The sequence below is a fragment of the Convolutriloba macropyga genome, chromosome 6 (assembly GCF_964194025.1).
Source record: "Convolutriloba macropyga chromosome 6, txConMacr16.3, whole genome shotgun sequence".
In the NCBI taxonomy this organism is placed as follows: Eukaryota; Metazoa; Xenacoelomorpha; order Acoela; family Convolutidae; genus Convolutriloba; species Convolutriloba macropyga.
The window spans coordinates 60,388,551-60,410,622 of record NC_134473.1 but is presented as its reverse complement, the minus strand read 5'-3'; the positions used below and the strand labels follow the sequence as shown (position 1 = coordinate 60,410,622).

The window sequence follows — 22,072 nt, the reverse complement described above, 5'->3', positions numbered from 1 at the left end:
TAACTATATTTATTGGCCAACGAAACTTTTTAAATGGTGCAGATGAGTTACAAGACAGAACTCCACAGAGAAAAAATGAATTTGAATATTTTTCCAGACACATTTTCTAAAAATTTTTCCTTTTTATTTGAAGCATTTTTCACATTTCGTTTTAAAGCATTTGCAATTTTTTTCGAGATTATCTACCTTTAGTGTCAAATTAATCTCTTTTAAGTCTTTTGCGCGTCTTAATGACTATATTGCATTGTGTCATAAATGGCCTTCAAGTTAAAAGCTTCAAGAGTTTTAGAAATAATTGTTTTTTTTGTTTAGTTTGATTCTTTTAGTTTCTCAGCTTTCGAGATTTCGTCTTTTTGGCTGGGATTGTTCCATTGATCTGCTGGTCAGGTACATAAGGTCTGTTTTTCATTCAATTCCTTCGATTGTATTTCATGTTTTTTAATTCGTCGTCTCCATCGATGATTCTTACGACCTGACTTCTTGGAATTGACTTTTTCAATGACTTTAGCGACTTCTACTGCTTTACAGTTAAAATGTGTGTTCGTGACGTCATTTCTGCTTTTAGGTAAATTGCGTCACTTACCTCACTCATTAAAATGACTTCTGAACTCACTTATGGAATTTTTTATGATTATTTATTAGTTAAAGATCAATAATGTGCATCTAATTAGTGCCAAACTTATCTGCCCTGATTCTTGAGTATTAATCTTGAGTTTTTAATTTTGAATATCAATTTTGAAAAAGCTCTTATGTCTTTTTCCCTATGGAACGTATGTGTCATAAAATTGACAGTCCGAATCTAACCCAAAAAGTCTAGTGGTCTATTAAAGGACTGGTGGTTGATCTGTCTATCTGATTAATTGCTCTCAAACGAAGTTTGTAGCAATTATATTAGTCCTGTCGGTCTTTTTTTATGCGATTTTTCGCTTGACGGATTTTTCGTCTGACGCTTTTGACTTTTCGTCCTCAAAAACGGGATAAACAGGTAGCGCCCAGCGGGCACTAAGTGCTCTTAGAGCCGTTCAGCTTAAACTGTTTTGGAGACTTATGGTATACTTATGGTATACTTATGGTGTGAAGGGCGGTTCTTAGAGGTTGAAGACACCCCCAACCCCACTGTTGACGCCCCACACTATTGCCGCCACCCCCCTCACCGGTGCTGTTGCCCCCACACCACTGTTGCCCAACCCCCCCCCATCCCTCCCCTCCAGCCCCCAGTGCACCCCCCGGTGGCTACTGATGAACAACCGATCGCTAAAAGCCCGCAGATTTATACTAATATTCACAGTTTTTTCAAGCTTCTTGAAAAATTTTGTCAGTTTTTGAGTTCTTTCAGCCCTGGGTGTCAAGGAACCTCCTCTAGGGTTTTATAATAGGTTACTGCATAGTTTCTAATGGTAGTGCAATTGTCTTTCCGGACGCAAGGGGCAGAAAATTTTCTTAGGGGTTTGATAATAACTTACTGAAAAAGTTTTATTTGCCATGTAATAGCTTTCAAATTTTTAATATGACAAATTTAAGCAATTTTTTTGATAAAACTTGCATTTTTTCATCTTTTTTGAAATTTTTTGTCTTTTAAAATTTTTCCGGTCTCAAGAGCCAGCGAACGTCCTTTAGGGTTTGGTAATAGGTTACTGCATTGCTTCTAGTGTTAATAGAATGGTATTCAGCGTTTTAACATTACGAACTTCGGCAATTTTTTGATGAAACTTGCAATTTTTTTCAAATTTACAAAATTTATTGTCATTATCTAAGTCTTCCGAGAGCCAGGAGCCATAAAGTCTCCTTTAGCGTTTGATAATAAGGTATTAAAAATTTTAATTGGGCATGGAATGGTTTTCATCATTTTTATTACAAATTTTATCAAAATTTTGATAAAACTTGCAATTTTTTTTTCAATTTGAAATTTTTTTCAGTTCTTAGGTTTCTCCAACGTCAAGGACCAACTAACCTCCTGCAGGTTTATAATAGTTTACTGCATAGCTTCTAGAGGTAGTAGAAGGGTTTTCAACATTTTAACATCACGAATTTTAGCAATTTTTTTTTATGAAACTTGCAATTTTCGATTTTTTAAAATTATTTTGTCATTTTTAGGTTTCTCCAACCTCAAGGGCCACCCAACCTCCACCAGGGTTTGATAATAGGTTACTGCATAGTTTCTAGTGTTAATGGAATGGTTTTTCAACATTTTACCATCACGAATTTTACCAATTTTTTTTGACAAAATCTGCAATTTTTTCAAGTTTTTTGAAAATTTGTCATTTTTTAGGTTTTTCCAACCTGAAGGGCCAGTGAACCTCCTCGAGCGTTTGATTTTTGCTGCATAGCTTCTAGATGTAATTGAATGTTTTTCAAGATTTTAATATCAACAATTTTTAAAAAAATATTTGAAATTTACTCAAGTTTTTTTAATCTTTTGAATTTTTTCTCATTTTTCCGGCACCAGGGTCCTAGTTCTCCTCCAAGATTTGATGATAGGCTGTCGCATAGTTTCTAGAGTTAATGGGATGATTATCAATATTTTAATGACTCCAGCTTGACTAATTTTCTAGCAATTTTATTTTGGTCAAATTTTCGGAAAATTATTATGTTCCCAGTTTGTGGTTCTTTATGAGCCAGTGAAACTATTTAAAGCATGAAATAGGGATACGGGATTTATCTCTTGAGACAATGAAATCGTTTTAAAGATTTTAATTTATTGAATTTCAGCAAGATTTTGGTAAGTTTGCTATTTTCAAAATTTTTGAATAATTTTTTGTCCTACGATTATTACTGGCCAACGAAGCTTTTCAAGTCAAGCAGATGAGTTACTTGACATAAATCCAGAGATGAAATAGTTTTGATTATTTTCACTGCAGAATCTTGAAGCCTTTTTTAAATAAATTTGCAATATTTTGCAGTTTTTTTCAAATATCAGTTTTTTATGCAGATGCAGAGTCGAATCAAGCTTAAGCTAGCCTCACTAAACTGTGGCTAGCTACTGACAAAGCCAACCGCTCGCCGGTCGTTTGAGAGCAATTCGCCCGACGTTAGTCGGTAATGTTTTCTTTATTTGTTTCAGTTCATGCAAGGCCACAAGCGTCTGCAGCTATTTTCCGGCAATCTGCCGGCTATGTTTGGAGATTTCCTGTTTTACAATTTTTTTCTCTTTTTTTAAGACCTAGTTTTTATTTTATGGAGTAGCTTCTTGGGTAAATTTTATGTGATGCTTTATCAGTTTTTGTCAGTTACTTTTCTCTTGGTTTTTGCTGTTATTGTTTCAAAATGTGTAGTACAACGATTTAGAAAGTGCATTTGGTCTGAAAGGACGGTCAATTTTCTACTTTGAGTCCTTTCCGGAATTCTTCCGGCTAATTGTATTTGAAACAGGAAATGAAACGCATGAAAACAGTGTTTAGGTCAAATTGCCGACGATCAGAGAGAAGAGAGAGTGGTTTTCTGTTCATGTCGCTTTTTTTAAATCGAGAGAAATGTAGGTGTAAAAAATTATCACTAAGCGAGCAAATTTTATCACGTGCGGTTTTTTGAAAGCATTTTTTGAAGCAAAGGTGTTCATCTCAATTATATAAACTGGTAACAGTGTGTTTGCAAGCAATTTTGTCCATCTAGATGTGTTTTACACTTCTGGTGCTAATTTTATCAATTTTTACTTTTTTTACTGGTTTTAAGCTTTAGAAGTTTTTGTATTCAATTTTTTATAGCATTTCGGGAATTTGGTGGTTTAAATTATTTATTCTAGCAGTTTGTTTGTCTTCCATTTTGATTACTATTTGTTGTTTTTCTTCATTGGTAACTGCATTTTCGAGGAAGATTCGAGGAGCGACAGGAAAAAATTCTTCTGATCATTAGCAACGCGAAATTGATGAACTTTGAATATTTAATTTTTAATTTGTTTAGCATTTCTCCAGTTTTCTATCTTAATTAGCCGTTTAACCCCTTTTATAGGTTTGTAAATGGATTAATGGGTATATTTAAGTGGATGAAGTTCGATCTAGAGGGTAAAAGCTTCAGGGGTTAGCAGTTATCTTTTTCGTTAGTTTGTTCTGTTGTTTTAGTTCTCCAATTTTGGGACTGTTTGACTTTTTACCTGCCATTGTTCAATTGCTCTGGTGGTCAGATGCAGTAGTTTTTCATTCAATTCTTTGGATTGTATTTCAAGACTTCACCTGCTATGTTTTTTTAAGATCTGTTCACACATTTTCATGATTTTTGAAGTCAGATTGAAGTGATGATTTTTTGGTCACGCCGAAACAGGAAGTGGAGCGAAAAAGCGAGTAGTTTTGTGGCGTTAAATATTTTTGGTCTGATTTTAAAGTAGAGTGAGAAATCTGAGTTGGAGCAATAATCTGCTTTCTCGATAGTGTTTTTTTTGTTCACATGCGTCATTTTGTCATCGATTTTTACCGTTTTTTCGATTTTTTGTGTTTGACTTTTAAATAGTTTTCCCGATTCATTCATAGGCGATTGTTGGTCTAGCTTTTTGTTTAGTCAATAAAACTTCTTTGAATTGTTTCAGGCTTTTTTCTGCTAAATATTTTGTTCTTCGTCGAACTAAAATTTTTCTTGCTTTACCTTGTTAACATTTTTCTTGCTTTACCTTGTTATTTCACAGCTTGTTAACATTTTGCGCGAAATCTTTTCAACTTCTCTAGGCTAACTTTTCTCTCATTCTGCTTGAAGTTCTTTCAAACAGCAGTTGCTCAGCAAAGCAATCTAAAGTGAACAGAATCAGTATCGAAAAGCGAAATAAACTATCGGTGCTTCGTCTGACGCCTTTTTTCTGACCGGCAAATTTTGTGACTTTCGTTTTGAGAACAGAACAGCTAAACTGATTAAACCCGAAGGTAAAAAGTTGCCCATTAGTTCTCTTAGAGCCTTGCTAAGCGAAGTATGCTTTTCAACGAACTTGTCATTATACATAAATTCGTTGTGCAAAAAGTAATTCTTATTGTGAGTTTTGGACCGCCTCCTCTACCCTCACTCTATCGTCTCCCACTAAACTCTGATGTTTATCCCTAAATTCAACGTTAACGCATTAGGAATTTTGTAGTTTAGATGCCCACACCACTTTGAAGATAGCCAACTCATCAATTCTATCCGACGGTAGTCGGTTTATGTTTAGTATCCTGGACTCGATAGAAAGTCTTCGTTCGTTTTTTAATGGCCGCCCTCAGAAAACCCGCCAAGAATTTGAATTGTATTGGGGCGCTGTCTTTAACAGTTGCCTGACCTGATAATTTGTTTCCTCTGTTTATTGTTTCTAAGAGAATTGGACATTGAAAATAATAATTTGATCAGTTAGTTGTTGGTTGTGGTGTAAGTAAAATTTCCCTCCGGGCCGATCTCGTTGTCTTCCGGCTTTGTTTTTTTTAGATCGGTGCACTTATTTTCATGATTGTTAAGTCAAATTGAGGCTAGGATTTTAGCGGCACCGAAACGGGAAGTGGAGTGAAAAAGCTAATGGTTTTGCGGCGTGTATTTTTTTGCTCTAATTTTAAAGTGGAGTGAAAAATCGGCGTTGAAACAAAAACTCGCCTTCTCGGTAGTTGTTTTTGTGCACATGCGCAATTCTTTGAATTTTATTTTTTTACATGATTTTTCCGATCCATTCATAGGCCATTCTTGGTCTAGTTTTTTTAGTCAATAAAAGGTCTTCGAATTGTTTCGGTCTTGTCCCGCTATGTTTTTTTTTACTTGGTGGAACAAGAATTTTTTTCACTTTACCTGAGTTCACAGCTTGTTCAACATTTTGAGTGAAATCTTTTTGACTGCTCTAGGCTAATTTCACTCTTCTCTCATTCTACTCAAATTGTTTTCAAACATCAGTTGCTCAGCAATGCAATCTAAAGTGAAAAATTAGTATCGAAAAACAAAATTGAAACAGCATAAACTCATAAAGCCGAATTTTAGGTGACCCCTATTTGAACATCGTTCTTTGTTCACATCTCCAATGGGTTTTAGCATTGATGCTAGCCCTGCATCCTCTCATTAAGAAACAGGAGTTTGTCTAACTACAAAATCCAATCAACATACTTCGCACTTTCAAAATGTTTTTCTACAACAATCAGTTTTTCTTTGTTTTTCTGTTCCTTCAATCCCAATCGATGTTATGGGAATCAATGGCGGCTATTTTCCGGCAATTTACCGGTATGTTTTTTATGCTCTTGAATAAATTTCGATGCAATTTTTAAAAACGGTGTTTTTCGTCTGACCGTTTTCTTCGAACATTGTTTTTTACCCTGAGTGCTATGTATATGTCCAGGCGGCGTTTTGGCCGCCGAAATCATAAATGTATGGAATACACTCATTGACAAAAAAGTAATAGCTCAGACAGCAATTTTCTCCGGATTTCCAAGTGTTCGTTATTTTAAATGAATGGGCGAATAGCTATTTTTTGCTATTTTATTTTAACTAGTGTATGTAATCAATGCTAAATTAAATCTCCCGAAAAATGCTCAACTTCATTATTATGTTTTTAATAGCTCTCGAATGAAGTTCGAAGCAATTATTTTAAGCGTGTTGGTCTTTTTTTTGTGACAAATTTTTGCTTGAGAGTTTTGACTTTTCGAGTGACTTTTATGCCCAGGACTCCTTCGTTTTGCGTTATTTAAATTTCGCTCTCATTTACAAATGTCAGCAGCTGAATTCAAGTTGCGGCAGCTCGCTATTAAAATTGATGATTCGCCGAAATTGGTGGTTCTTTATACTTTAATTTTTTATAAACGGTCAAAGTGTTGTATAAGAAACTCTATTGACGTCATTTTGAAACTTAGTGAATTTAGTCCCCCCTCCGACTGAAGCAGGCTTCAATAGATTTGAACTCCGACTAATCGTTCGAGAGCAATTCTTCCGATTGATATGAAAATCAACAATCAGACGAGATAGTTGGGCTTCATAAACGTGAACTTACGAGGTCTTTAAGTGTATATTCAAAACTTACTGTCTAACGATAGTTGAACTCTTATTAAGGTTTTTTAAATTTCAGACGAATGTCTCGATGGTTTTGCGATACTCGATACAGATAGTGGCCTCGGTGGCAGTGATGTTGTGGCTCTCTGCCCCTTTAAGCGGAGTCCTTCTGTCTGTTGTGCCTCTTGTGGCTGTTGGCGCTGCGCAGTATGGTAAGTTGGACTTCTTGGCATCAGACAGTTTTCCTTTTCCGCAAAAAGACTAGACGCTAACTAAAACCATAATTCCAAGTGGGTTGAGACCGAATCAACATCTAAATAAAAAGATGGGGTTTTTCGCATTATATCCCCCCATTACCTCATTAAGGTGTATTTAACATGATTTGGAGGGGGGTGTAGGTTATCTGACCACTAAGCTAGGGAGGGGAACATAATGGGAAATTGAAACCTACAGCTTCATTTCAATAAACACAACAAGAAAGCAAATTTCATCTGTTTACAAATTGTTTTACGCGTAATTAAGATCATCATTTGCGCCTTCCTTCGATTTCGCGAAATTTTGCGCAATTTCGTTCAGTGTTTTTATGTTTCAGTTAAGCGTAGCACTTTTAGCTCATCACTTGTCCAGTTTATTACTTCCAGTTAATCTTAGAAATGGTTTAATTGCTCTTGAACGTAGTTCATAGCAATTATTGTAAACGTGTGTGTCTTTTTTATGCAAAATTTTCGCTTGACAATTTTGACTTTTCGAGTGACTTTTGCGCCCTTGACTTTTAATTGGCTTTCAATTGGCGGCAATTTAATACTAAAAGTCAAATGAAAAGTGCGCCGAAACTGGTGTCATTTTTTACTTTAAATCTTAATAGTGGTATATGTTAACCTCTAATGTGGTTATTTGAAGCCCACTATAGAACTTCTTATTCCCATTTAGGCTCCCCCCCCCCCCCCGACTGAAGCAGGCTGCAATTGATTAGAGCTCCCACTAGTCGTTCAAGAGCAATTCTTCCGACGTTTAGTCGGTTATGTTTAATAGCCGCCCTCATCTTCTCAGCCGGCTATTATTGCGCTCGTATTTTTTTTTTACTTCGTCAAACTTTTTTTCGCTTTACCATTTTGCCGCTTTTTCGACATTTTGCGTGAAATCTTTTTGACTTCTCTAGGCTAGTTTCTCTCTTCTCTCATTCTGCTAAAAGTGAATTTGAACATCAGTTGCTAAGCAAAGCAATTCAAAATGAACAGAGTCGGTATAAAAAATTGAAGTCAGAAATAGAAACGGGATAAACCCATAAAGCCCAATTTTAGATGCCCGCTATTTGAACGTCGTTCCTATAAGTCTTAGTTACCACCTCTAATGCTTATTGGTGTTGATAGTAGCCCCTGTAGCCTCTCTCTAAGAAACAGAAGTATGTTCAACTACGAAATGCCATCAAAATAAATTGGACTTAAAAAATATTTTTGTACAAAAATCTTTTTTTCAATATATTCTATTCGTTCAATCCCAATCATGCTTATTGGAATCAACGGCGGCTATTTTCCGGCAATATGCCGGGTATGTTTTTTTGTTTTCCTGTTAAATGGATAAAGAACCGCACAGTTAAATACCGTCAAAGAGAATGCTCAATTTTTTACAATTACGGTTCAACGCCCACTTTTGCCAAGTCCTCGTTTTGATAATTTTTTCTTCAAGGCTTATCAACATATCTGTTAAGTTCGAATCTAAACAGAATGGCCCAGTTGTTAAAAGCGCGAACACAATCAGTGAATCTAGCTGCTTTCACTTCAAAGCCTTGCTAGTCACTTTTCTTTGGCTTCTTTGTTGATACAATTCTTACAATATGTTCTAAACATAACGAAGACCAAGTCTTGCGACCACGTTCTTTCTCGGTACTCTACTGAATTGAAAAGAAAAAGAACGACTCTTTTGGGTCATTAAAATAAATCTAGTTCTTTGCTACGCGCGGTTGGGTTTCAGTGCTTTTATGGCTCAGGTCTGATACCACTTCTATTTAAACACTTACTCTTATCTCTTTCAAGTCAAAAACAATGTGTGACTTTTATTTAAATACTTCTAAATTTTGTTACCCTTATGTTATGAAGTGAAAAACAAGGTTTTTCTTCCTCTTCTAATAACACTCCGAAACATGATCATTTTATTGGAGGGACGGAAAATTATGTCTGTGCTTTAATTGCTTCGAACCAAGTTTTTAAGTTATTCGAATGAAAAGCTGAAAATATGTGCCATCATACATGGAATTTAGCGCGGTTCACTATCACATTATCAGAAGTTCGTGCGTCGGTGCGAATCCCACCCTGCTCAAATCAGATTCCGTTTTTTCATCTTTCGACGATTTGAAAATTAGACGAATGTAACGATGAGGCAGAATAACTTCAATCACAAAAGGCAACTAGTGAAGTGCGTATTACCACTTAACATCCACACGAGGGGGTTTGAGCCCCACCCACGGACACCCACTTCTAATATCCTCAAAAATTCATTTGTTTTAATCGTCTAACAGTACATCAAAAATTCTGTTTCAACAAGAACTATTTTCTCAACGTTACTTTTAATCTCACTCTTTTTTAATGAGTATTAAACATCTTTGACTAAATTGTTGATAAATTATATATGTTTTGCTATTCAGCGCTGAGTTTGTAATATGTGCTACTGTCTCAACAAGAAATATACCATGTGACCTTTTCTGCTTATGTTTCCGTCTGCTTGCGATTTCCTTTCGTTTTCCGATCTTTGTTTGTGCAGCGTAGTGGAAGTAGGATTTGGTATCGATTTCAACGGGTGACATAGATTGAGCAAATGTACCAAATGTATATGGCTATGTTTTATTGCGAGGGAAGTGATGCGGGAAAATATCTCCTTTGTGCCCAAAAGCTATGAGTTTAACCATATATTAGAGATTATTTTTCGCGGTGACCTCAGAATGATTTCAGGTCGTTTTTACGCCAGGAAAGTGAAACACTTCCAGGATGCTCTTGGCGTGGCCAATACTACGGCAGAGGAGTGTATGAGCAATGTGAGGACAATTCGGAGCTTTGCTTGTGATGACAAGGCCTGTGAGAAATATAATGCTGACATTGACAACTCTCTCAAAATAGGCCGAATGCTGTCATTCATTTATGGCTCATTTCAAGGAGCAGTTTCCTTGCTTGTTCAAGTAAGTTTAGACATTGACATAATTTTGTCTTTTCTACTGGATCAATATAATTCCGACTAACTTTGTTTGACAGAAAATCCGCTAACTTCTATCGGTAGAAGTCTACTGCTCAGTAAGATCTTAATGAAGTGAACTAGCAAAGCCGAAAATTATGTTCCCAGAGCCATATATTGGTAACTAATTTAATATAGCAAGTAACTATTTAAAATACCAAGTCAAGTGAAATCAATAGTGCACAGGAATCGCCTCAAGTTTTTCAATTTAAATCATAATTGGTTATTCTAAATGCTATTAAAAAAAATCATCTGAAGTCATTAATTGCTCTCAAATGAAGTTTGTAGCAATTATATTAGTCCTGTGGTCTTTTTTATGGGATTTTTTCGCATGACCGATGTTTCGCCTGATCATTTTATTAATTGCTCTTGAACGAAGTTCATAGCAATTATTTTAAACGTGTGTGTCTTTTTTATGCAAATTTTTCGCTTCACAATTTTGCACTTTTCTTCTAGAACATTCTTTGACTTTTTCACACTTTCGTCACTTTCACACTTTAGTCACTCTCAAGGGACTTTATCACGCTTTCTTTCCTCATTTTCGAGTGATCTCTAGTGCTCCGATGTAAAGCGTGTTGATGATATAAAATCTGTTGCAGAATAGGCGAGGGTTCGTAGCGCAGTGGTTAGTGCGTGTGGTTGTAGATCGGGAGGTCAGTGGCTCGAATCCCGGCGGGGGAAAGGTTTTTTGCACCCATAAATAAAAATTGATCTAGGCTACATCTCCTGAAAAATTGCCTCGCCTGTCGTTCAAGAGCATTCTTCCGACATTTGTCGGTTTATGTTTTTTCGTCATCAAAAACGGGATGAACAGGTAGCGCTCGGAGGGCATTAAGTGGCCGAGCAGCTCTCTTAGAGCCTTACGCTTTACTACTCTCGAAGTGTGCAATCCGCAAACTCTTTTGAGGCGACAATTTTAAGGTGTGAAGGGCTGTTCTTAGACTTAAAAGCTTGACCCCCACGGTCAACCCCCTCCCCCCACGTCCGCCCTCCTGCAAGCCGGCGATTTACCCCCCATCCGTCCAGCTCTCCCGCAACCCTACCCCTGCCCCATCGCTTGACTCCCGCTCACATCCATCTGATGCATCCCTAAGCCCCAGCTGGCTACTACTGAAGCCCACCGCTTGCCAATCGTCGAGAGCAATTCGCCCGACGTTAATCGTTTATGTTAAATGTGTGGCTCCACTCACCGCATAAGCAAGCCGTAACTGAGCCGTCGCCCCTAAGTCGTGCTCTTGACCAAAAGAGCAGTCTTGTTCACGTTCTTATAGAGCTCTTCGGCTGCTTTTATTTCCGTGGCGTTATATGTGATGCTCCTGGCTTTATCGTAAATGATTTGCTTAACCCGATATAAGATTCTTTATTGATAGCAGCGTTGTGCCTCTACACGGCTATTACTAGGAGCTCTTTTTTACAATTCCAAATTGAGCGCTATTTTTTTCGAATCGAGGAAGAGTATTGTGAAGTCTTTTTTTATTCATCAATTTTATAGGAGGGAATTTGGAAGCAGGAAATGAAACGCTTGAAAAAATTTGGAGTGGTTCGAGTGTTGATCAAAATTTGAGAGGAGCTAAAATAGAATGGTTTTTGTTCATGCCGTTGTTTTGAGAGAGCGAGAAATTGGAGTGTGAAATAACTTTCTCTAAGCGAGAGAATTTTTTTCCACGCGTGGTTTTTTCGAGCAGCCTTTTTATTCAACTTGGGTATCTTAATTACATTCAATGGGCTCTGGATACAACATTAGGGCTGTTTTGAAAGCGTATAAAAGCGTTCATTTGCTCTCGAACGAAGTTAGAAGTAATTTTTGTAAATTTGTTGGTCTTTTTGCTTGACCCCTTTGGATTTTTCGATTGACTTTTACGCCCCTGATTTTTGTTTTGCGTGATTTGAATTTGATCTCATTCGCAGGTGCCAGCAGCTAAACTCAAGTGGCGGCAGCAGACTACTAAAATTCAAGAGAAAAGTGCGAAAAATTGCTAGTGTAATCTTCTTGATTTTTTTAGTGTTTAATAGCCGCCGTCAGCCTTTCAACGGCTATTGTTTAGGCGCCCTCGTTTTTTAAATTTCGCTTTACATTTTGATCACGTTTTTCGTCTTAAGTCACAATTTTCACGATTGACTTCTGACCTACCTCACTCACGGTTTCAACTGAATGGATTTTGAATCCTTTCATACATTGAGTTACGCAATTTGGAGAATACTGTCAAAGTTAAAAGAGCAAAATCAAAAGAAACGGGATAAACCGATGAAGCCCGGTCATTAAGTCATTTAGCATTAGGTCATCAAAGTTTATTGGAGGGCGTGCTAGCTGACAATGGTTTCAGTTTAGCTTTCAGTTTAGGTTTCTTATTAGCTTTCAGTTTAGAACCTGAATTAACTGTAGTTTTAGAACCTAATTGAAACTGCACGCCAAAATGGAACACTTTTTCGGTCAGGAAAATTTGGAAATTTCTCTCTCTTCTTTTTTATAGCCGCACCTCAATAGCTGGGGGTATTATTGGCTATTGGCCTTCTCTTGGTTTTTTTCGTCGTCAATATTTTTACGTCCATATGACAACACAATATGCTTCTAATTGCTCTTGAACGCAGTTCATAGCAATTATTGTAAACGTGTGTGTCTTTTTTATGCAAATTTTTTGCTTGACAGTTTTGCGCTTTTCTTCTAGAACATTCTTTGACTTCTCAAGTGACTTTTTCACGCTTTCGTTCTTCATTTTTGAGTGATCTCTATTGCTCTGAAGTAAAGCTAATATAAATTCGATTGCAGAATATGTGAGGTATGTGATCTGTAGCGCAGTATTTGTGGCTGTGGATTGGGAGGGCAGTGGTTCGAATCCCGGCAGGGAAAAATTTTTTGCACCCATAATTTGATCTAGGATACAGCCCCTGAATTAAATTGCCTCGCATGTCGTTCAAGAGCAATTCTTCCGACATTTGTCGGTTTATGTTTGTTTCATTCGTTCATGCAATTTCAACTGAACTGCGTTCGTGACCTCATTTTTTTTCTCTTAGTGGAGATATTTTTTGTTCATTTGATTGATTAAGCTTTTGGTCACACTTGACTTACATCACTCTCAAAAATGACTACTTTAAAATTGATTTCAACTTTAATTCAAGGAGATAAGGTCAAATGAGTGTGTGTCACTCAATGGAGGTTATTTGAGAGCAGCTAACAGAAGTGGCAATAAATTAAACATGTTCATAATCAAAATGTAACGTCTCACCATCTAAAATCTTTTTTTGGTCTATTTGTTACTATTTTTGAGACTGCGGATCTACGAAGCTATTGTGGCTATTTTCTGGCAATCTGCCAGCTATGTTTTCTTTTTCAATCACGATGTGCATTAAGCGCGTCAACAGCGGCTATTTTCCGGCCATCTGCCGGCTATGTTCATAATGCTATATAAATACCTCCAATGACGTCTTTTGAACCCACCTTAGTGAGTTTAGTTACTTTCCCCGACTGAAGTAACGATTTCCCAATAGTCTTTTAAGAGCAATTCTTTCGTAGTCAATCGTGTTAAATAGCCGGCCTCATCTTCTCTGCGGGCTACCATTGCGCTCTATTTGTTTCACTTCGTCGAACAAAAAGGTGTTTTGCTTTGCCTCGTTTTGTCGCTTTTTCAACGTTTTGCTTGAAATCTTTTGCTTCTCTATGCCAGCTTCCTTCTTCGCTCATTCTACTCAAAATGCTTTTGAAGCAGTATCATTTATCCGTATTTAATTCTCTATCGAAAAAATCAGCAGAATTTTTTCTAAGCGAGAGAAACTCTGTATTAAAAAAAGATATCAAAATAGAAACAGGATAAAGCCATAAAGCCCAAATTTAGATTCCTGCTACTTAAACTTTGTTTTTATAAGTTTCAGTTGCCATTTCTAATGCTTTTTGGCATTGATACTGGCCACTGTATCCTCTCATTAAGTAACAGGAGTATGTCTAACGACAAAATGAAATGATAGTAGTTCGCACTTTTTCAAAAATTTCCTTACATCACTGTTTCCATTTTTTATTGCTCTCAAATGAAGTATGTAGCAATTATATTAGTCCTGTCGGGTTTTTATGCGATTTTTCGCTTGAAAGATTTTTCGTCTGACGTTTTTGAATTTTCGTCCTCAGAAACGGGATAAACAGGTAGCGCCCAGCGGGAATTAAGTGCTCTTCGAGCCTTTCAGTTCACCAGTCTTCAAGTTTGCGATTCACAGATCTGTTTTGGAGACTTATACTTATGGTACGAAGGGCAGTCCTTAGAGATTGACTCCCCGCCACTGTTGCCCCCCTCCCACTGATGCCACCCCCATCAGCCCCTGGCGCTTACGCCCCCCCCCCCCCCCCCCCCGCTGCGTTCATGCCCCTTCAATAAAGCTAAAGCTAGCCTCACTAAACTGTGCCTAGCTACTGATGAAGCCAACCGCTGGCCGGTCGTTTGAGAGCAATTCGCCCGACGTTCGTTTCTGTTTTGTCAATCAATAGTGGCAATTTTCCGGCAATCTGCTTGGTATGTTTTGATAATTTTTTAACCTAATTGAGAGTTTTTGAGTTTTAAACTAATTGAGAGATGTTTAGAATTTTAACGCCTTCTGATGATTTTTGAGCGATTTCTGATCCATTGTTTTGTTTCAACTGTTAATAGCAACCGTTAGCCTCTCAACGGCTTTTTTATAGGCACTCTCCTTTTTTGAATATGCTTAACCTTTTGATCACGTTTTTCGTCTTACATAGGTCACAATTTTCACGTTTGACTTCACTTACTTCACTCACTGTTTCAACTGAATGGATTTGCAGTTCTTTGATGCATTCATTTAGGCAATGTGGCGAATACCTTCAAAGTCAAAAGATCAAAATCAAAACAGACGGGTTAAACCGATAAAGCCGGGTCATTAAGTCCTTGAGAATTAGGTTATCAAAATTCTTTAGAGTGTTTGCTAGCTGACGTTGGTATTAAGTTTATTAGCTTTCGGTTTAGAAGCTGAGTTTACTTACTTCTAGAATCAACTGTAGGCCAAATTAGAACACTTTTTGACACTGAAAAAAAACAAATCGGTCAATTTTTCTCTTTTTTTTCTATTCCAATCCCGATGGGCTTCAAGCTCGTCAACGGCGTCTATTTTCCGGCAATCTGCCGGCTTTGGAAAATAATTGTACAGCTTTTGCTCATGCGCATTTGAGAGTACCAAATGGTTCCACACTATGCGCGCAACAAGTTTTTTCAATTGCACGAGAGAAAGCTTTTTATGTTTTATATAATAAATTATTTAATTTTTTCTATTCTTCATTGTTGTTTTCTATGACAATAATAGATAGCAATTATATCTTATTTTGTAATTCTATTTGAGCTACAACAGCTGTTTCTGGTTTTTTTCAGTTGGTCTAGTAGATGATAAATATTTGAAATGCTAAGTTTTTGATAAAGACTGGTCTTAGAGTCGTTTCCGAAGCTTAAAGTGATGAATTTGGTTACACCAAAACATGAAAATGCAAGTGGTTTTGCTGTGTAAAATTTTTTAACTTCAATTTGAAAGTAAAATGAGAAAATGGTGTTTGGACAAATATTTTTTCATGCTTTTCCGAATCAATTCATAGTCATTTTATAGCTCTCGTTTTTTGTTTTGTCATTGAAACTTCTTGGGTTTGCAGTTCAGGACTTGTACTGCTGCATTTTAAATTGTAGTTTTTTGCTACTTGGCCCCCTTATCACTTATTCCCATCAATGGCAGTTCTCATCGTTTGATAATGAAGCATAAATGAATCTATTTATTATTTTGATTTCATAGCTAGTGTCCTTCATGACGTCGACACTATTTGTTCCTAAAACTCTGAACGAGCTTTTGAGTTTTTCGTGTGCCTTTTGTTGATTTTGCAAATTACGCCATATCACTACCTGGTTAATCATGAGATCAATCATTGCTTGCTAATGAGGCTTAAATAATTGGAATGTTAGTTTAGTTTCAGTTAATAGCAAATTCTTCCTATGACTTTGACCTAAATTGTTTTTCAGACAAATATAATAAGAATTCTGAGATGTTATATAACTTGTATCAATGATTGCAATTATCATCCGTTGCTTATGAGTAATAATTGAATCTATTTAATGACTTGATTTCGTAGCGTAAGTTTTAACAATTTTTTGAACTTCAGTGGATTTTTTGGGTGTACCCGTTTTTACTGCATTTCATGTGGTGTTGTTGCTTAGTCTCAAAGGAGTTGTTGTTGGCTTTCCAGTGCGACGTATTTTTCGTCAATTCTTGTTCTACGTTGAACCAATATTCCTTAACTTATGAACCCACCTAAGACGTAATATTTACCTTCGATTCCATCAGTTCGACGGCCTTTTGAACAGTTCATTGAAAAATTTTTTGTAACAGCCAAAAACTTTTCTGAATTAGCTAAAACAGTTATAAATGCCCGACTATTATTGGTCTCCCTTTGATTTTTTTTGCAATCCAAAGTATTGCTGCGCTCTTCATCACACTTTTTTTGAGATCTATTCACTTTTCGACTTTTTCACGTCCATGAGAAGCCACATTAGTGTTGTGATTTTAATCATGCTGGAGTAGTAAAGGGATCAAAGGTGTTTTTATAGCTGCGAAGCTGTAAGCTGAGCGAAGCTATATTGCGGTGCTCTTGGTTTTTTTTGCGACTCGAAGAGGAGTATTGGTTTTCTTAAGGTTTTTAATTCAAAGAATTTGAATTGTATTGGGGCGCTGTCTTTTTTTTAAGATCTGTTCACACATTTTCATGATTTTTGAAGTCAAATTGGAGTAGTGATTTTGGTCACGCCGAAACAGGAAATGGAGCGAAAAAGCGAGTGGTTTTGCGACGTGAATTTTTTTCGCTCTAATTTTAAAGTAGAGTGCGAAAATGGTGTTTGAACAAAAATTCTGTTTCTCGGTAGTGGTTTTTTGTTCACATGCGGCAATTTCACTCTGATTTTTACTGTTTTTTCGATTTTTTGGATCGGATTTTTTTCTAAATGGTTTTCCCAATCCATTCACAGCTCATTCTAGGCCCAGTTTTTTGTTTGAATTAAATTTTCATTTCTCGCTATTGGTTTTTTTGTTCACATGCGGCATTTTGACATTGATTTTTTGTTTTTTTTCTTATTTTTTGATCTGATTTTTTAAAAATGGTTTTCTCAATTCACTCATAGTCCATTCTAGGTCTAGTTTTTCTGTTTAGTCAATGAAAATTCTTTGAATTGTACGTCAGGACTTGTCCTGCTATGTTTTTTTTTTTACCGGAAGTACTATTCGTTCAGACGATGTTTTGACCTAAAAGCGAGTAAAATTGCAGTGTGAACTAATTTTTTCTGAGCGAAAGAAGCTTTTTGATCATGCGCTGCGTTTAGTGAATGACTTTTTGACATTGAAAAGTAGTTTTTGACTGAATGGCACATATAGATAACCGTTTTTAGCCGTTTTTTCGTCTAAGTGGCCTAGTTTTTTGCTTGTAATTTGGTTTTTTGTAGAAATAATTTTTAATCGATGCTATGTTGAAATGTAAACCCCGGAAATTGATAGCACAGTATTTTGCATAGCCTTAAAATGCGTTTCAAATGCGAAATTGGAACATATTTCTTGATTTTTTTAGTTAATGTTTGGCGTTTTTTCTATTAATTTCTTCATTTTTGGATCTTTTAGCTGTTTTTTGTCAAAAATCAGTTAATATGGCAACTTACCTTTGATAATATACTCAATGACTCTTTCTACCTCGATGTAATTTTGTTTCATAAAATTGTACATTTGCTAATCCGATTATCGTAGTTTTTTGCCAATTTTTTTTCAGTTTTTGTTTGTATTTTGCTTTTAATTACTAGAAATAGTATTTTGGGGAACATGAGGGACTTTAATTTCGTTCCAATAAAAATTCAATCATTTTTTGGTGTTTTTTTGAAAAAAAAACAGATAAATTTTTTTCATAAATGCAGTCTTAAATATTTTTTGACCACTTTTTTGCGAAATGTTTCATTGTTTCGTATGTCTGAATTCTGCTTTTTCTTGTTTTATTCTGTTCAGCAAGTTGAATTTTTGTCTCGAATGACTCGTTGTCTTTTCTTTGTCTCGAATGCTGATCAATGAAATGTACTCGTTTTTCTTGATTTTTTTAAATTTGATTTTTAACTTTCAAAAATCAAGAAATGGTCTTTTTGTTACGGTGTTCCTAACATTGTGTCCGTATTCTTCACATTCTCGTTTGTATCATTCAAGTTTTGTCCTGGCATCTACTTTTGTATTCGTTATATTGATTTTTTCATTTGTTAAAAAATTGAATGAATTCAGCTTTTTCTTAGATCTTGGTTTCTTCGGTTTGCTATTGATTTAATTCAAAATAAAGCAGTACTGGGAGTTTGCTAGAAAGTCTTTTCGAACATTTTGACTTATTACATTTCATTGCAATTTTCTTCCGGGCTTGGTATTGTTCTAAGACGATTGTTTGCCTTTGAATATTATTCTGTTGCTTTTGTTTCTCTATGATTAATTTAATTTTTGAATTAGTATGAAATCATGTTGTCTAGCATATATACAACAAGGAAGAATCATGCTTTGTTTTTGTCTTAACTGCCGTGATTAGAAATCTAATTGTAGTGGTTCTCGGATTCTTAAGTTTTAGCACTCTTTTTTGAATAATTTTGACTTTCCTGTCTTTTTTGAAAAGTTTTTATCTGCCGTTTGCTTTCGCGATCTTTTTGAGATTAGAATCATTAATTATCTGAGGGCAATTGATGGCCCTGTCAGCTTTAACAGGCCATCAGTTTTTTGACCATCCTAAAAATTTCAGACTTTTTTAACGTTACCAAACGTTTTCAATAATAAAATTTTGCTGCATTTTCTTTCTCTTGGTGACAGTGGTTTAAATTTCACCGATTTTTAGATCAGACCCGCGGAGGTAATGAGTTAATGGTTTAATACAAAAGGTAATGGCTTCAGCTTTTTGTGAAGTTTTGGTGCTTCGAGTCGCTTCCGGAATTCTTCCGGCTATGTTTTTTGTTTCGTCGTCTGACGCTCTTTTTTCGTTTTACATTTGTTCACACAGCAAAGCTGAAAAAGTCAAATTTTCTGAATGACTTCTTCCTCTCACTAACGGCATTTGCGCGCGTGACGTCATTTCTTACTCGCTTTAGCAAAAGTCTTTAGGTTGTTTGCGTGATTAGATTTTGATCATACGTGACTTACCTCACTCAATTAAATGACTTTTCCACTTTAAAACTTAAGTTTAGTTTGAATTTGTTTAAGGTCAAAGGAACTCATTTGTACAGTAAAGGTCCCTAATAAGAGGCTTCTGCGGAATGAATTTTAACAAGCTTTATTAATTTATCGCTGAATGTTTTTTACTTAGTTTTTTGAGAGGCGTCGATTTTTTTTTCAATTTAGATCTGTATCTGTTTCTATCTCTATTATATGGCACGCAGGTCTATTCTTTCGCAGCTATTCTGGCAATCTGCCGGCTATGTTATTTCAAATTATGTTTTAAGTGGACAGAGAAATTGTTTTTAGAACAAATTTCCGTTTTTGAATGCGTTTTTTTTTCACGCGCGCCACTTTGACTTCTATTTTTGCTGTTTCCTTTTTTTAATTGATGCTTTTAAATAGGCCACACACGTGTTCTAATTGTAGGCGATACACGGGTTCTAATTTTTGGCCATAACGTAAGTCTTTTTACTCATTGGTCGGAAATTTTTGCACCCATAAAAGTTAGCTAGGCTACAGCCCCCCTGAATTAAATTGCCCCGCCTGTCGTTCCGGAGCAATTTGTCCGACATCAGTTGGTTTTTGTGCATTTAAACTTAGCATTGCAAATTGATATTTGCGTCTTAATTCTTATTTGCGAAAAGGTCAATATATCGAAAGGTGACTTGTTCAGCTCGAAATTAAATTCACCAAAATTTAGATTTTATGCAAAAACAATGCAAAGAAGACACTTGACTGAAACTGTCAGTTTGTAAAATAATGGGAGTCTTCACTTTAACTGATCCGAAGCTACTGTCGGCATTAATGACACGTTGACTCGCAGAAATATTCTAAGCCGTGTTATGACCTTGCCGGAATGAATTTCGTTGCCTGTATTGCGCAAGTCTGCCGGATCTCCCCTTCATGTATAACATCTGCTGTGGTACCATCACTCGATGACTGTGCTTCCTGTAATTCCTGTAACGTCTCTTCACTGGGGCCAAAAATTCGTTCGAATTTGACGATATGCTATCACCACTGTCAACTTCGAATAGCATTGATAAAGATAAAATCACTATTAGGATTTGTCTGTCCATGCCAATTGGTTAAGAGTCGCGGTCTGTTGCTTTGATTTATCGATGTTAATGCTATAGTGGTATTCACCTGATGTGATTGAACTTCAGGCCTGAAACAATTTGTTGTCAAACATATTAATGAGCGTTTTTCATGCTTAGTTATATTCGTGCCCAGGACAAGAATTATTGTACTCAATATAAAAGATTAGACCGCAAAAGCTCCCGAAAGTTTTCCTCCTTTTTGTTAATGTCAGATAAGGGATATTGCTTTAATTATAGCTTACCTACATTTCTTTTCTATCATTATGCTTTTGTAAGAATTTCTATACTTTACGTTATGCACACTAAACAGTTTAAGACACCGAGAACAGACAAGACCGCAAACGAGTTGTGATTAGTACCAGATAGTTTCGTACCGAAGAGAGTTTCGATTAGTACCGAAGTTTGTAGCAATTACATTAGTCCTGTCGGTCTTTTTTATGCGATTTTTCGCTTGACCAATTTTTCGTCTGACGCATTTTACTTTTCGTCCGCAAAAACGGGATAAACAGCGGGCATTAAGTGCTCTTAGAGCCTTTCAGCTCACTAGTCTTCGAGTATGCGATTCACAGAATCTGTTTTGGAGACTTATACTTATGGTGCGAAGAACGTTCTTAGAGATTGACACCCCCCCCCCCCCCCCCCCCCCCTGTTGCCACCCCATCAGCCATCAGTTTTTGACTTTGAAAAGTGATCTTGACAGAATGAGCATATAGATAACCGTTTTCAGCCGTTTTATCGTCCATTTGGCGCATTTTTGTTTGTAATTTGTTTTTTTTTGTGAAATTAACTCCTATTCAATGCTGATTTTTTATGAAACCCTCTTGAAAATAATACCACCGTTTTTTTGAGAGCCTAACAATGCATTTCAAGTCTAAATTGGGCAGAAAGTTACCATTTTTTAGTTGAGTTTTGGCTTTTTAATTTATTTCTCAGCCTTTGGATTAAAAGGACTTATTTTCATTAATCAGTGAATATGGAACCTTCGTTTTGATATTTCATGCATTGAGCGCCTCTTTCTAACATGAGGTATCTTCGTTTCTATAAAATTTTATACATAATAATTCAATTTTGCCAGTTTTTGTCGAATTTTTCTCCGTTTTTGTTTGTATTTTTGTGTTAACTACAAGAAAAAATTTTTGATGCCTCAGGGATTTTCATTTTATTTTTTTTAAATAGGGGTTATTTTTTGGCGTTCAATAAAAATTGTTTCATAAGCGCAATTTTAAAAATTTTTTGACATGTTTTTGCAAATTGCTTTACTGTTTCAAGCCTTTGTACTTTGTTTTGACTTCTTTGATTTGTGCAGGAGGATGGCTATATTTTTTCATAAGCGTCAAATGCTAAATAACGAAATGTATTCGTTTTTCTGCTTTATTTTTTTTTTGTTATAGTTTCGTTTTAACTCGCAAAAATCGAAAAATTTTCGTTTCGTATCCATGGTTTTACTCTGTGTCCATGTTTTCCACGTTCTTGCCTATATGAATCTTGCATTTTCCTGCGAGCTATTGCTTTTTGTTTTGCTGTTGCTTTATCATTTTTTTGAATAAATTATTTTAGCCTGTTTCTTGGATATCTTAATTTTTTTGTTTGCATTTTCTATATATTGAAGCACTGAGATTTGCTGCAATTCCGTTTAATTGTTTTGATGATTCATACTT

General features: G+C 36.0%; 1 protein-coding gene and 1 long non-coding RNA gene across 2 annotated transcripts in view; one reads left to right on the top strand and one right to left on the bottom strand.

The window, feature by feature from the left end:
• Nucleotides 1–22,072, top strand: part of LOC142341816 (uncharacterized) — a 127,961-nt gene that overhangs the window by 38,972 nt on the left and 66,917 nt on the right. Inside the window, exons 8-9 of the mRNA XM_075393059.1 lie at nt 6,986–7,121; nt 9,855–10,078. Of these exons, the coding sequence (XP_075249174.1) occupies nt 6,986–7,121; nt 9,855–10,078 (360 nt within the window). The remainder of the gene's footprint in view (nt 1–6,985; nt 7,122–9,854; nt 10,079–22,072) is intronic.
• Nucleotides 19,963–22,072, bottom strand: part of LOC142341818 (uncharacterized) — a 40,374-nt gene continuing 38,264 nt past the window's right edge. The window contains exon 2 of the long non-coding RNA XR_012759129.1: nt 19,963–20,482. This is a non-coding gene — a long non-coding RNA (uncharacterized LOC142341818). The remainder of the gene's footprint in view (nt 20,483–22,072) is intronic.